The sequence below is a fragment of the Phasianus colchicus genome, chromosome 1 (assembly GCF_987193195.1).
Source record: "Phasianus colchicus chromosome 1, bPhaCol1.hap1.1, whole genome shotgun sequence".
NCBI classification, from domain to species: domain Eukaryota; kingdom Metazoa; phylum Chordata; class Aves; order Galliformes; family Phasianidae; genus Phasianus; species Phasianus colchicus.
Window position 1 is genome coordinate 40,605,937 of NC_143436.1, and position 15,550 is coordinate 40,621,486.

A 15,550-nucleotide genomic window follows, 5' to 3' on the forward strand; every position below is an offset into this window, starting at 1 on the left:
TACTTAAATGTGTTGAGATTACATCACAGTGCTGTGCCTTATGGCTTATAGTGGTTAACTTTGGGAAAAATTATCATGTTGCATTTTGTATGCCATGCTCCGTGATGTATCCTCTCAACTGCAGTGAATTATGTCAGTGAAATGCACAGGAAGTTGTTCTATGCTTCACACAGACATGCTGGCTATACACTTTACACAAGTATACTGGCCACTGCTGGTAAGAAGTGGATGTTACCACGTACATGAAATAGGAGTACAGAGGAAGAGCAGGTGCTATGAGGCTCAAGGAACTGCATTGGTGGCATGGTTAAAACTGCAAGAGGGTAGAAGTGAAACTTTTTTTCAGTGTCGGTGGAAGAGGTAGTTCTCAATCACAGGGTAATAGTGGGACTATTATTAGCTTCATGGCACTACATTTCTCTTTCCATGAGGACTCTTCCAGGCTGCCTTCTGCTGCTGATTCAGAAATAATGTGACTGAGGCAGCCGGCTTTAAGTACTACGATAACTCAGAGTTTAATCATGGGTTTGTGTAAAAGACCTTTACAAGCATAGTCTCTGGAAATAGTAGTACTAATGGTAACATTGGGACTTAGAATTTAAATAAGTGTAATAAAAGGAAGAAGTTGTGCTCTCAGTTACACTTGCGATTCTCTACATTGATTTTTTTTTTCCAGTTAGTATTAAAATAAATTAAAAGTAGTAAAAAGAAACAATCATATATGCAAGAAATAAAAATTGAGTATAAAAACCTGGTGTTAACATTTGGATGCATGAATATTTCAGGTAGAATATTTGGTGGCAGAGCTGTAGTGATCTGTTTGAAACTGCAGGGAAAAGAGTTCAGGAAGGGTATATAATCTAAATAGATTTATAGCAAATAAAAATGAGTTGGAGCTCTTTCAGAATAAAAGTGATGTGATACTTAGACTGAAGAGAACATTATTAGTATATAAACAGCACAGAAGACTTAGTTTGAATTCTGAATATACAAGTTAGGGAATCAGAGGACAGAGTGCAAGGTAGTGGCATATCTGGCATGTGACAAAGAGCATCTCTGATAGGGCTTGCTGTGTCAGGTATGCACAGGAACTGTTGTTAGCTATCTGTATTATGGCTATGTGCATGTGGATCAATAATACAATATTAAAGATATGTAATGTTTTAATGAGCTACTGATGAAGCTATAGTACGATTCATTGGTAGGACTTGAGTGAATAATACGGATTTAGAAGTGCCTGAAAGGCACAAAGAAAAATAAGAAAGTGAGATGACATTTCAGGAACATGTGAAAACATGGCTTTAATAAAAGGAGTCCAAAATAAAAAAAATGGAGACTTAACTAATTAGATTTCCTGGAATTATTAGGATTTCAGATATATGAAAAGTATTTTAAAAGAATTAACTATTTTGTAACAAGCAACAGAACAGAAAATCTGTAGTAGCATTACATGATACAGCAGTAGTGCTAACTATAAGGTTGAGTACAGCAGAAGCACTGAGACTGTGCTGAGGTTCTTGCTTAACCCGACAGTGGACTGAGATACCTGAGTATATCTCCACAGTATCTACACAGCATAGTTCAGAGATTATCAAGCATATCTCAGAAGTAGTGCAGCAGCTGTATTGTAAAATGCTGTTTTATGTGGGCTAATTAGCAATTATCCTTCTTGGGGTGAGTAAGCTGTTCCTGGGTGCCTTTATAGTCAGTTGTAACTATTTATATATTTGTCAAGGATGTATTTAGTTTAACATCTTATATTTCATGTTTCTCTTTTAGAACCTGAAAAACCAGAAGGACTTAAGTTCTTCAATGTTTCATCAAATTCTTTTTCCCTGTACTGGAGACTACCATATGGACATGTAGACAGATTTCATGTGGATCTTATTCCTGACCATGGATCTGTTGTTATCTTAGATCTTGGAGTTAGAGAGTATCAAGTATGTGCTTTTATTACAGGACTTGCACAGCCAGCTTTTCCTTGTGCATTGTACTGATGAAGAATGCAAGATTGCTTCCTTAGCTGTTTAATGCAGATGTGACCAGAAAAGTATTAATATAAAATTATTGAAAGCACATCTCAGCATCCAGAGTTTGGTACCTTAAAACAGTTAGCAAATCTCTTTTCTTTTTTTTTCAAGTCTGCTATGAGGATACAGCCAGTCATCCAAGGGTTCATGAATAGTTTAACAAAGGAAGGGCAGAGCTGTTGAGTAATACAGACTCATTAATTGTGTACTTGCCAGGAAGATCCGTGCTTAAATCATTAATGCAGGCAACATTTCGCTGCTGAGGCATCAAAAAGAAATAGGAGGGCTTTTTGATTCTACAGTCTGGAAAATATAAGAATATTAACAGAAGTAATGGCTGTTCTGGTTGGTTTGCTTTTGTTTTTTATTGGAACTACACAGATACAGGTATTTTGTATTAATGACTGTTTAAAAGTTTTTAATTATGCTTATTTCAAATGATGGGCTTACTTAACCATCAGAAAGTTGGAGGCTTTTCAAGACTAGCTCTGTGTTTATTCTTTCAAGAGATTATTTTATAATGCTGAATATATGCTTGGATAATGAGGATGTTATAGAAACACCTGTATAGATACACTGATAGGTGATTCTGTGATAAAATTAATAGTATGGAGGGTAGCTAAATAAGATAAAATGCTGTGCTGTAGGTAACAAATATGAACTGCTCTTCTTACTGTTGCAAATGCTGCTGTATTTCTAAAAGCTCATTACCACCCTTTCCAGTAATTACTCTCAGTAATGCAGTGCTTAAAATTTCAGGGTTCTATTGTTGTTCTTGTTGTTGAGTTATGGGGGATGAGGCATTCATTTTCATGATTCTTGCTAACAATCTAATGTCATATTTTAGGCTGATTTTTATAACACTACACCTGGAACAACATACAACGTTACAGTTTCTACAGTTTCTTCTTCCACATACAGTTCACCTGCCAGTAGAACAGTGACAACAAATGTCACAAGTAAGTTAAAAATGACTGCTTATGTTTTATTTCTTTTTTTAAACAATTATTTCTTCTTTTGTGTTTACTGTTATGCATAGTACTACAGGCAAAATGATAATTATTTTTTAACAGTCATCAGAGTTTTTAATCTTCTTTAAATGTAAAAAAATATATATACTGAATCAGAGGTGTTCTATGAGAGCATGACAATTTATCAGATATTTCAGAAGAAACCCTCATTGTGAGTAGTGGGTGTACTCATCCATTAGCTTGGTTATTTAAAATTTTAAAAAGAGAAAGAGAGAAAGCAACAACAACAACAAAAAAACCAACCCAAACACACAGAGGAAAGCAACTGATAAACTTCTGAAAATGTTGTTAGTGTCATATAATAATATCCTTGCATGTAACAGCAGTCTTCTGAGGTGTTTCAGAAAAATATAGCCATATCAGACATATTTCATGAGTGCAATTTATTTTATTTAATGAAAGGAACTGAAATTAAGCATGCTAGAATATCTGGAATATTAAGTTGGCATTATGCTCTGTTTTGTTTGCTATGATGTTACATATTTTGCATTCATAAAAAAGAATGCTCCTGAAGTTCAAAATTTCATTTAATCTTTTTTTTTTTTTGTAACAGTATTGTAGCCAGAAACAAACAAACAGCTGAATGGAAAATAAACAAACAAACAAATCTTATTAAACAGTACATTGGTCTTCTGTAGTTTTTCTTATTTTTGCTGGCAGATGATTTTTTTTTTCTTTGGAGTAACTATGAGGATGTCTCCACCATCTGGAAACTTAATTAAAGACCATTTTTGACATATTACTTATTTATTTATTTTTAGATCCTGGACCCCCTGCATTACTTGCAGGTGAAAGAGTTGGCTCTGCTGGAATTCTGCTGTCATGGAATACACCACAGCATCCAAATGGGAGAATTCTGTCCTACATTGTTAAATATAAAGAGGTCTGCCCGTGGATGCAAACAGCTTATACACAGGTCACAACAAAGCCAGATAGTCTGGAGGTTCTTCTCACCAATCTTAACCCTGGAACAACTTACGAAATTAAGGTAAAAGCTTTATGACTACTGTTTAGTTTGCACCCTCCCTTGTGCATTGTATGAAACTATGTTTAGTGCACTGATTTCTGATGCACATTGTTAATAACTTCTGCTGTATAACAAAATATATGTAGCAGGTATTTATTTACTTCAGTGGTTTTTAAATATACTTAAAATAATTTCTAAGCACAAATAGTTCTAAAACATAGTTTCTTCTATTAATATATTAATATTCTTACTGACATATAATATATGGTGGAGAGTACAGAGCATAGGTTAAAATTTTAAAAAGTATCTGAACACTTCATCTTCACTGACATTTAGTCTTTCGAATCACTGGTGCACTTTGCATATTACACATAGATTTCTAAATGACCTCAACGAAATCCATGAAAGCATAGATACATGTGTGATTCTTTATTTGATTTTAAACTTAATTATTTGAACAAGGAATTTTCTGTCCTGAATTTTCATCAGTTGTCAAAATCTTGCTGACTTTCTGATCAATAACTGTTTTCCTAGTACTGAAATGAAAAGCAGGCTTCTTTCTATATTACACAGGCATATGTCACATTCTCACCCCAGCTATGTACTTGTGATGGGGGAGTGCCAACACCTTCACTCATTGAACAGAAGGATACAGATACACACAGCCACACACTTTATGAAAAAGTTCCTTTTTATTTAATCGTCTTTGTATTTTCCCTTGTCTTTGTGTGGCCTGTAAACACGTAGCCCAGTCTCCCCAAGCCTGAATGTTTTACCTGTTATCGTTTCCTGAAATAAAAAATGGTGTACCATTCACTGTCCTCTCCATTGATTTTCTTGCTTAGATATTCACAGCAGGTATCTACTGTCAAAATCAGCACATGTATTTTCATGAGTTCTATGTGCAGAATTTGGATTAGGCACTCCTGATCCATCTCTGTACTCTTCCAATGTAAATAACTTCAAATGGACAGAAATGCATTATTGTTCTCTTGGGAACATTTGCCACAAAGTTCTCTGACACTTTCACAAGAACCTTGGATAGGCACTTCTTTTTAGTGTCAAGAATAAAATGAAATAATACGCTTAGTTTGTTTCATTCCATATAATGTGAATTAATACCATGGAAAAATATTAGATATGACAGTCAAGCAGTAGAGCTGTGCAGTAATCCTTTGTAATGATGATGTGCATATGTAAGAAAGTAGAAATCTAATTATGGCTTGCTACTGTGGGGAAATTGCTTGCTGTGAATCTTGTAGAAATGACATTGCTCATGAAAAGCAGAAATGCTTAGCCTTTGATCTGCCTGCAATCATCTATTGAAAAAGAAATTAAATAATCAGCTCCTATTAGAAAAAAAATAGTATTATTTAGACTAAACTCATTAATCTGTTCACATACATACAGTTGTTAAGACAGTTCAGTTTATTTGTGTGAGATTCACTTTTGAAAGTTTTGCAAATTCTCTTTGCTCTTCCTTGGGAAAGCTGTTGGACATTTAAATGTGTTTTACTTCGCAGTGATTTGCCTTTGGCTGATATATTTGGGAGGCTTTTCTTCTCATTACTGATGTTTTAGCCATTGATCTTAGGGCTGAATTTGACTCATGAAAGTGACTTTAGACCCAGCTATACTGGGCTAGCAGGGACCACATGGCTTTTGGTATGAGTGATTAAAAGTCTGTTGGCAAGCGGAGGGTTGTTAGCCTATCTGCTGCTTTGGTGGGCTGCCCCACTAGCTGACCCACTATCAGTCACAGAATCAGTCCACTGAGATGGAAATGTGTGGCCAAAAAGAAACATTAAATATTTTCCTTGTTCTGAGTAATTTATTTCTTTGCTTGTATTTTTTGGATTTTTGGGGGAGAGGGCAGTGAGTGTTTTTTGGGGGGGGAGTTTGTTGTGTCGTTTAAAAGCTTTTCATTTTTGCATGGATGAAAATTTGTTATTGTTTTTATCTGGCTTGTTCTTGCTAAATTCCTTCTGGTATGTACCACAACAGTACAGTTCAAAATAGTATCTTACAAGCATTGAATATGGACTTCCAATCTATTTCTGATCAGCCCAGTCTTGTTTTTGTTTCTAGACATCCGATGAAGAAACATTTGTAAAGAAACAGTACTTAAAAGAAATTATTTGCTATTGCTACATATTTGAGGATTATTTGTATGTTTGCAAGATTTTGGGCACCTGATCATTGATAAATTTGTAAAAATATTCAGTCAAGTAACATTTTTCCTAAACTTCAAATAATTAGTGTCAATTCTGTACTTCAAAGCACAAACATTAATACTCCTTCCAAATTTGAATTACAACTACTTGAACTGTGCGAACTTTTGTTATCCACAAAGTAACTTTGATGGATTTTTTTTTTTTTTTTACTTGCTTCCAAACTTTTTGCTATAATGTCACCCTGTGGCATGATCACCTAGAGATTTGTAGAAGCTAATGGTGCATTTCACACGCATTTATTTTATCTTCAAAGCCAATCAGTGTGTATAGTTGACACCTCCACCATGCAAAAGTTTGCATACTTCTGTCATATTACCCTGGACTTTTTTCTTAAAACTGCAAATCTCAAATTGGAAGACTTTCAATGTATCACTCAGTTTTCTGGATTCTTTCTACCATATCTGTTTTGTTCTTTTGTACGTTTATGATTTAAAAGCTGGTAGGTGAACCGCTGCTTCTCCTTAAGATATTCACACTTCCTGTACATCCTATAGATTCTCTAATTTGATTTCTTTTTCTCTTTAGGTTGCTGCTGAGAACAGTGCTGGTGTTGGAATATTTAGTGCTCCTTTTCTTTTCCAGACTGCAGAAAGTGGTAATTTTAACGAACCTGCTTATTAGAGCTGCTCTAATTTGCTCAAATACAGCATCTCTGATGCTTCATATTTTATATTTGTGCAAATTCTGATACATTTAGAAGAAAATCCCAATTATTTCTGTATTTTCTCACACAGTGGAAAATGGTGCTCTTTGTCCTATTGGCTAGTAACAGGATGTAGGGTGTATAGATGTGGAGATTCTCATATGAAAACTCTGTTTCTCTTGGTGTTTTTTGATACAAGTTTCTAGGTAGGCTTCTTGAAGAAAATAGTTTCAGAGGAGAGTAGAACTACGTATGAATTACACCCATCAGCTGGTGCCTGCAGCAGCACTAGGAGACTGAGAGTACTAGGATCAGTTCTTGAATTGCCTCCTTGTGTCAGGCTATATTTGTTCATTGCCTAAGTCAAAGTACCTTCTGTAAAAAGCCCAGCGCAGAATATGTTTTACTAAGTTTTTACTTCTTAAATGTAAAGAAAAAGGGGAGATAAAAGGCACAACTAATATGAAAATATGACTTGATGAATTTGCAAATTAAAAAAAAATACGTTTTTATGCTCTATTTCCATAATTTTTTACAAATTTACTATTTTTAATCTTGCTTTTCAAAGCACTTCAGGAACAGTTGAACCTTGACTGAAGTGCTGGCACCAGGCCAGTTCTGTTGAGGTGTACTAGTCTAATTGAAATATAGAATTTTTTGTTGCCATTGTGGTGACTGTCCCTCTGTGTGTGGGACTCTAGGCTGATTTCTGTCGCAGGAAAAACCGTAATGTCAGTTAAAGGCAGGAAGACATGCATGAGATTTCTGAGATAACAATGAATTATAAAACCAAATATGAGAAGGTGTAGCTAACTAACTTGGAGGAGCTATGCAAATCATTATTCTTCACTATTTTTGTAACAGTTGCTCACAGAAAACCAGACTTCAGTGGGCTCTATTTAACTCGTAGTTGATGGAGGACAAAACTAGCATTTTTCCATATGAGAACTTCAGCTTTTTACTTTTTGATACTTTCTGTTCACACTGTGTTAAAGGTAAAACCATTGTTATTAATTGGAAGACCTGTTGAAATTGGAGGTGAGAATTGTATGTCACTCTGGTACTATTCTTCTTTTAAGCTATTCCTGAGATGATTAAAGAGATGCCAACAACTTGATCAAAATGAAGTTCAGTTTAAAATAGTAAGGTTATCTAGAAAGAGTTAACTAGAGTGGATAGTTAAGTAGACAGTATGGTTTTCAACATACAAAGGGCTTTTTTGAACTGGTCTAACTAAAATGGTTATTTTCCATTTAAGATCACTGAATACAGGAGAGCAGAAATATTTGAAATGTGATAGGTTCTTTGGGTACTGTAGTACTAAATGATAATGAAAATCATTTCAGATCATGGTAGATTTGATTCTGAAATACATATTAAATGAGAAGAAAAGTATGTCTCACTGCTTTTGTTTGTTTTGTTTTCAAGCTCCAGGTAAAGTGGTGAACCTCACTGTTGAAGCCTTAAATTATACAGCTGTAAATCTGATCTGGTTTCTCCCTCGACAACCGAATGGAAAGATAACTAGTTTCAAGATTAGTGTGAAACATGCAAGAAGTGGAATTGTAGTGAAAGATGTCCTGGTTAAAGTAGAGGACCTTCTGTCTGGGAGGTTACCAGAGTGTAATGTAAGTGCCATAAACCTTTTAAATTAGAAATAGACTGAAGCTACAGAATATAATAAAGTTTGAATTTTGAGACCATTTGGAGGCTTGCTTTTTGGAACAGTCCCCAATAGTTTACAGAATTAGGCCTGAGGAAGGATATAATGTGTGAAGAAAAGATTTTCTGTCCGAAGTAGATTAAGCAGGGAATTTTACCTTGAAGAGCTCAGTTTAATCCTGTAACAATATCAAGAAAGGATCAATTAACTGATATAATTTTAACAGAAAAGGGTGGAACAAATAAATTTGATGTTTCAGTTTTCATTTTTAATTTTTACAGCATTCACTGTAAAAAAATAAACTGTTGTTTCTGTCACTGTAGAGATATAGTACTGTTAATATTTCATTTTTATATAAAGTTTTATAAAGCTTCATATATTTTAAGTTGTGCTGTATTCTGCATATCACATTTCAAGATTAGTTTTATACTTTTCAAAGCAACATAAAAAGAAATATCAGAGTGATATCCAAAAATTCTTTGTAGACAATTGTTCAGAAACTTTCAGTGAATATTTAATTTCAGAATTTTTACTATCTCTCTGTTTTCAACCTGAAGCCAGTGTATAACTTTCAGAGTTTTTGAAGAATATTCTCCTTTTCAACTTTTGTTCTCCTTTTTCCTTTATTCTGAGCCATGTGTTATGACTATTAGGACGTCAAGTTGCTTAAATGTTTTTTTTTCTTCAGGATGCTAGACTTAGTAATACATTGAAAAGTGCAGTTTTAATGATAAAAAATGATCAGGGATTTGGTTTCAGCTTTTATTTTCGTGATAACCTTAAGCATTTTCGAGGGCTGTAAACATCAGGCTGATTTAATTTAGCACTGAGAAGAGAGTATGCCACCTACTGAATCACATCAATGATTGTAAAGCTGTTGTCTCCTGACAGTACGGATCAGAAAACCTCTGTCTGGTGCCAGCTATATATGTATATATCTGTCTATCTCTTTCCGTGTATATGTATGTATACATAAATGTAGGCATACAATATACATATGTTGAAAAAAGACCACCCTGGAGATAATTTATTTTTTTGTAGAGAGGCAATCTGAATGATAAAACTGGGAATAGCTAAATGGAGACTAAAAAGCTCCTTCTGTTCAATTATGTTTGAAATCTTTTCAAATAAGGGCAAACACTGTACTACTGTCACTAACAAGATGTGCTAGCACTTCAAATGATGAAATGATAAACTGATTTCAATCATATTGAAGTTTGAAAATAAAAAAATAGAACCAGATCCAGGTGATTCTGTTTCAAAAGGTTTCTGCCTTTTTTTTTTTACCTCTGTAAATTAAAAGTTGGTATGTTTATAATATTTCATATTTGTCTTACTAGGATAACAGTGAATCATTTCTGTGGAGTACTACAACTCCTTCAACTACTTTTGGCAAGTCCACAATTCCTTCAAGTACTACAGTTACAGCAAGTACAGAAGCATCTAGTCAAATGAGCTCTGTTTGGAATGAGCCAATTAGTTTTGTTATAACTAACCTGAGGGCATATACCACCTATCTTTTTGAAGTCTCTGCAGTTAACACTGAAGCAGGCTACATTGACAGTGCAATTGTCCGAACACCGGAATCAGGTATATATTACTTTCAAAAGTAGATAAAGTTCTCAAATTCATAGAAAAACAAAGAAAGGTAGGGATTCACTTATAGTGAAAAGTCAAAGGAATCAAAGTATGCTCAGGACAGATCATTCTTTTCTCTTTAATTTTGTGAAAAATGAAGGATTATTCATGAACTTCAGTTAATAGTGCAATGAAATGAAAATTAAAAATAAACTAGAAGGGAATGGGTGTCAATCATAGAATTAAAAGAGCGTATATACTGTAGACACAGCAATAAGCTTCAGGCTTCTTTGCATTTCAGGAGAAAACAAAAAAGCAGTATAAAGAAAACTCCTTTTCCATGTTTCCTCAGACTGGAGCTATTGCAGAATTTTGGTCAGTGCTGGAGCACTGGAAAAATTGGTTTTTGGATTACTCAAAATACTCTAAGAAGTTAGAATTGAAATCAAAGCTTATCTAAGAGCAGAATGGGCAATTGTGTTAAGACAGCCATACTAGAAAACTTATTTCCAGAGGAATGTCATTCTGGCTTTTTGTTTGCTGGAACATTCTTCCTTTGTCTGACACAGTTTGATGTTGCTGGGCTGCTTTTTCATTCATCAAATGGTTATTAGCACCATGCAAATGAAAAGAAATGTAATTCTCTTCTAGCACTGTTCGTCAGAATAATTTTCCTAGCATTAAAACATCCTTAGTTGGCAGTTCGGTCTAGAGCGGTTTAAAAAAGTTTACCTGGGCATTTTTGGAAATCATTTTTTTTTCTAACTCTATATGGTTGAAAAGAATTGCAGCTGTTTTAGTTGTCTTTGTATTCTCTAAAATGTTTTCATTTCAGTAGTAATATCACTAACTTGTGAAGGTATACTTCAGAAAGGTAGGTATGCTTCAGAAACGGATCAGCTTCTGTAGTAGTTTTAATTTACATGAATAGTTTCATGAAAATACAAGGTGCAATGTTTTTGCAGTCTTAACTGTATCTGTTTTTGAAGTTTTGGGTAATAAAATATCACTGGTACTCTCAGAAATCGGCTGTTTGAGAAAGAAAATCTTACTCTACATCAGCTCTATATTGCTGAGCATAACAGTAGTATTCGAGCATCTTCCATATGTAATCTGTATGTAATAAGTCTATATTAAACTTTATAAAAGCCCTGACACCTTTATGTTTTAAGGATTGTTTATATACTACCAGTCCTTTTGATACATGTTTCAAAAAAAAAAAAAAAAAAAGTAATAAAATGAAGACATTTTAATGAGCTGTGCTTTTTAATGTAAATTTTCTTCAGTGCATTTAATGTTTGTATTTTAAATGAATTGTCTGGTATGTGATTCTTGGGAATTCTAGATATAAATTATTTTATATTCAAAGCCTTTTTCCAAAATTAAGTTCCAGAAGATCCACCACAAAATTTTGCCAAGATTAACATTACTGCAAAGTCTTTCTCAGTGATGTGGGACCCACCAACCATAGTAACGGGGAAATTTAGTTACAGAGTTGAGCTGTATGGGCCATCTGGTAAGTCTAAATTGATTGATTGGTTGATTGTTTTTGTGTCCTTACACTTGCATTCTTAGTGTCACCACCAGTGGAGAAAGAAAATTTGAAAGCACTGCTATGTATTCTTTTCAGTATTAGAATCATTAGCACTTCTTAAATAACTTTTAAACCTGCCCATTAAGGATCTGTACACAATGAAATTCATGTTAGGTATTCTTAACAGTAGAGGAAACCAGCTCCTCACACTCTTTCTGAAAAATGGAAAGCTAAATTCACAGCTAAATTAGAATGCATATATATTCAAATCATTCTGTAAAATCTCCTCTTAAAAGCCATACTAGAAAATTATACTTAAAAGTCCCTGAAATGGTATTTTAGGTTTCTTTGTTTTGTTTCCGTTGTTTTATTTATTTATTTATTTTATTTTTAAAGGCATTTCGTATTATTTCCAATAAGGGAAATCCTTTTCCTTATCCATTTCAGAAACAAATTTGGCATTTCATCTTCCTTAAAAGTAGCTCTGTTCAGTATAAGTGAATGATGAACTGTTTTATTTTTGAGCTACTATCTGTTCATTCTCATTCCAGGACGTATTCTGGATAACAGCACAAAAGATCATAAGTTTGTATTTCATAGCCTTGTGCCATTTACAATGTATGATGTGTATGTTGGTGCAGAGACAAGCGCTGGTGTGGGACCAAAGACAAACCTCACAGTTTTCACTCCTGCAGATGGTAAGTAAGCATACAGAAATAAAGTAAATAGGCTGTACATAGTAACTGGTATCAATTTTTCCTTCAAAGACATCTAGTTTCCTTGCAACAGAAGGAATGAAGGTGTTGAAAGAGAAGTCTAATAAACTAAAGAGAGAAATGAGCTGGAAATCTATTGTGTTAATTTATTTTTCCAACTGCATTTTGGAGTTCATACACAGATTTATTTGCTTATAGAAACCTTCAGAGGCTGTGAAAGAAAAGTAGCTTCTGCCTGAGCAAAAGTAGTATTTTAGATATGGTAATTAAGTTGCATGTCACCCTTTTAGTCGTTAGATGGCAGCAAGTGGTAGGGAAATAACATTGCAGGACTCCACTAGGATCGCTTTGTTCAACCCTGAAATCTCATTCGACTGATTTTCTGCAAATCCAGGGTCTCTCAGCAGTCTCTAAGTGAGCCACCTTTACAAGAGACCATAGCTCTTAGGGAAACACTGAGATTTTGTCCTGGGGCAAAGTGCTTATTAGTTCTGCTTCAGAGACTCTCCTATGCTAAGATTTGGATGTTTGGGCTCCCAATAGCTCACTCCTCAGGGGTCAGTCCTTTGCTCGGTAGAAAGACAATTTTATTTTTATATGTATGTGAGATTGTACAGAATTATTGGTCTGCAGCTAAGAGCTCAACCAGAAAAAAAAAAAAAAAGGGGGAATTACTATGTCATAGATAGGCAGTTTCAACATTGTTATTTTTATTATTTCTGTGTTACACAGCACAAATTTAGAAAAAGCCTCAATCGCTGGTTTTGGCAAAGCTTGTTATTAAGGTGTTCCTCCTGCTGTTACACCTTAATAGCAAGCTTTGCCGAAACCAGCAATTGAGAATTGTCCTATAGTTCTTATTTTCTCCAACCCTATCTGATTTTGTGAAATCTCAGAGGCAGTTTGAGATGACTCACCTCAACAGAGCCATTTTTGTCTTCTATCTAAACTCAGTCAGAAGCCAAATCCTTTTTGATTTTGTTTTAAATGACATGGAATGTCTAATTTTAACATCATATGTGCCAACTTTCATTATGCAAGGAATTTCAGACTTGTCTTTTTCTGTAGTATATTTGTAAGAAACAATTTTTTTCATACCAAATCTGAATATAATACTTTCGGAAAAAAAACTATTCTGATCTCTGACAGTCCTGTGCACAGTACAGTATCATTATTAGTGCATAGTTAAAGGAGGATTTGAATTGAAATTCACTGTAAAACTGAAATGAACAAGATGTATCACATTCAGTGTATTTTCTCTCAGCTTTTTATTTCATTCTTGTGTGACACTGATGAATCAAGAATTAAGTTTTCATTTTCAATGTACTTGAGAGTCCATTATTGAGAAATAAGGCCTACTAGCAGTGCACTGGCTTAAGTAGCACTATCCTAATTTACATCATTGACCATAGTAATATGTATGTCATATGTGGGAATAAACAGGGTGAATATTTTAGAAATGTAACTTGTTTTCTGAAACAAACATGTAAAGTAACTTTCTACCTGTGTAGGTGCAATGCAGAGGATAAGAATGTGAAATTTTTTTAAATGCATATTGTACTTTGCTTACAGTGTTGAAAAAAACTTGTAATAATTGGATATTTGTAATTAAATCAGTTTTTTTCTTGAACATTTAGTCCCAGGTGCTGTATCAGATTTACATCTAGTAGAAGTGGAAGCTACATATATAAAAATTGTTTGGAGAAAGCCACAACAACCAAATGGAATCATTACCCAGTACAGAGTTAAAGTGCATGTGCAAGAAAAAGAAGATACACTGGAGAACATTATTCTCATTGAAAAAAATAAGGTATTTAGCTTTTTTTTAAATACAGATTAAATCTGGTTCTCTGCCTTGTTCAGTAGGTACAGTATGTGAAATTAGCCACCTCAGATGAGTTATTAATGTTTTTAAATGCCAGCTTCCCCATGCCACCCTCTTTTTCTGGCTGCATTTGAAAGAGGTTTGAAAGGCTGCTATCTGTACTACATGAAAATCATAAATAACTCTGGAGAAATCAAGATCCAGAATTTCGTAGCTACTGAAGGCAAGACTCCTTCAGTACTCCAAGGCAACTAATGATATCATTTTCGCTTTTTAGTTCTTTTCAGCATAACAGTTCTTAGCATACCTAACAGAAGAGTATAGGTGCCTTGATCAGTAAATAGCCACTCAGGAAAAGTTCCAGATACGGATGTGAATCCTATGGAGAAGTGAGTGCAGTCTAAGTCTCCTAGAGCTGTTCAAGTGCTTTGTTTCCAAGGCAGGCCCTCCTGGTCTTCCACCAACCATCTGCATCCTTGTATTTAAGTGTCTGACACTACATACTAAACTCCATGCTGTGGATGTAAGGATATCTACACGTAACATACAAATAAAATCCTTTATGGGGCTCACAGTGACAACTTCTCTAGCTTTTGTAATTTGGGCACTGATGTGCTCTGCATACATAGGCCACTTTGAGCATGCTGCACAGAACTGTAGATACTAAGCAAGCATTCAGCTCAAGAAAGTTCTTTCTGAGTTGTTAAGGCTTTTTTTAAAAAAAATCTTAATGTTGAGCATAGCTGTCAAAACTTTGCATAACTCCTTTTTTTGAAATTGCTTGTCTTTGGATCTGACACAGAATCTTTGTTTTTGATACAGAGTTCAGTGAAGGAGTTTTCTTTTAAGTTGCATGTTATAGATTAAATAGAGCCCTGGAGCCAGGGCTGGGGAAAAAAGATGAGGATAAGGATTCATTCATTAAGCCAGACTAAGATCCTTGAAAAGTGAAATTATGTAACCCTATAATTAAAGATTATATCATAGTATATATAGAAAAGATGGAAAATTATCTACACAGACATAAGCTAATGCTGGGATTTCCTAATTTGTGAATTCTTAATTTAGAATCAATGATGCTTTCTAAAGCTTATTGAATTTAATTTTCTAATTAAAGAATGAAACAAATCATAACACTGTTTAAAGCCTCAGAGACAGAAGTTATTTCCATTGAGTACTGTTATATTACTATAAGAGGTTGGTGAAAATGAGGCATGTATGTCTTTTACCTGTTGGTACTTAAGTGAGATTGATGCTGAATATCTAGCTGTGGTTTATCTAACCTAGTTAAAATGGTAAAAAAGAATCATAGAATGACTTAGATTGGAA

At 34.3% G+C, this 15,550-nt stretch overlaps 1 protein-coding gene across 1 annotated transcript in view; it reads left to right on the plus strand.

The window, feature by feature from the left end:
• The window catches only part of PTPRQ (protein tyrosine phosphatase receptor type Q), a 121,857-nt gene that overhangs the window by 21,055 nt on the left and 85,252 nt on the right, over positions 1 to 15,550 (plus strand). Inside the window, exons 18-26 of the mRNA XM_090139217.1 lie at positions 1,780 to 1,940; positions 2,878 to 2,989; positions 3,823 to 4,049; positions 6,788 to 6,857; positions 8,334 to 8,533; positions 9,909 to 10,158; positions 11,534 to 11,662; positions 12,232 to 12,378; positions 14,034 to 14,206. Of these exons, the coding sequence (XP_089995343.1) occupies positions 1,780 to 1,940; positions 2,878 to 2,989; positions 3,823 to 4,049; positions 6,788 to 6,857; positions 8,334 to 8,533; positions 9,909 to 10,158; positions 11,534 to 11,662; positions 12,232 to 12,378; positions 14,034 to 14,206 (1,469 nt within the window). The remainder of the gene's footprint in view (positions 1 to 1,779; positions 1,941 to 2,877; positions 2,990 to 3,822; positions 4,050 to 6,787; positions 6,858 to 8,333; positions 8,534 to 9,908; positions 10,159 to 11,533; positions 11,663 to 12,231; positions 12,379 to 14,033; positions 14,207 to 15,550) is intronic.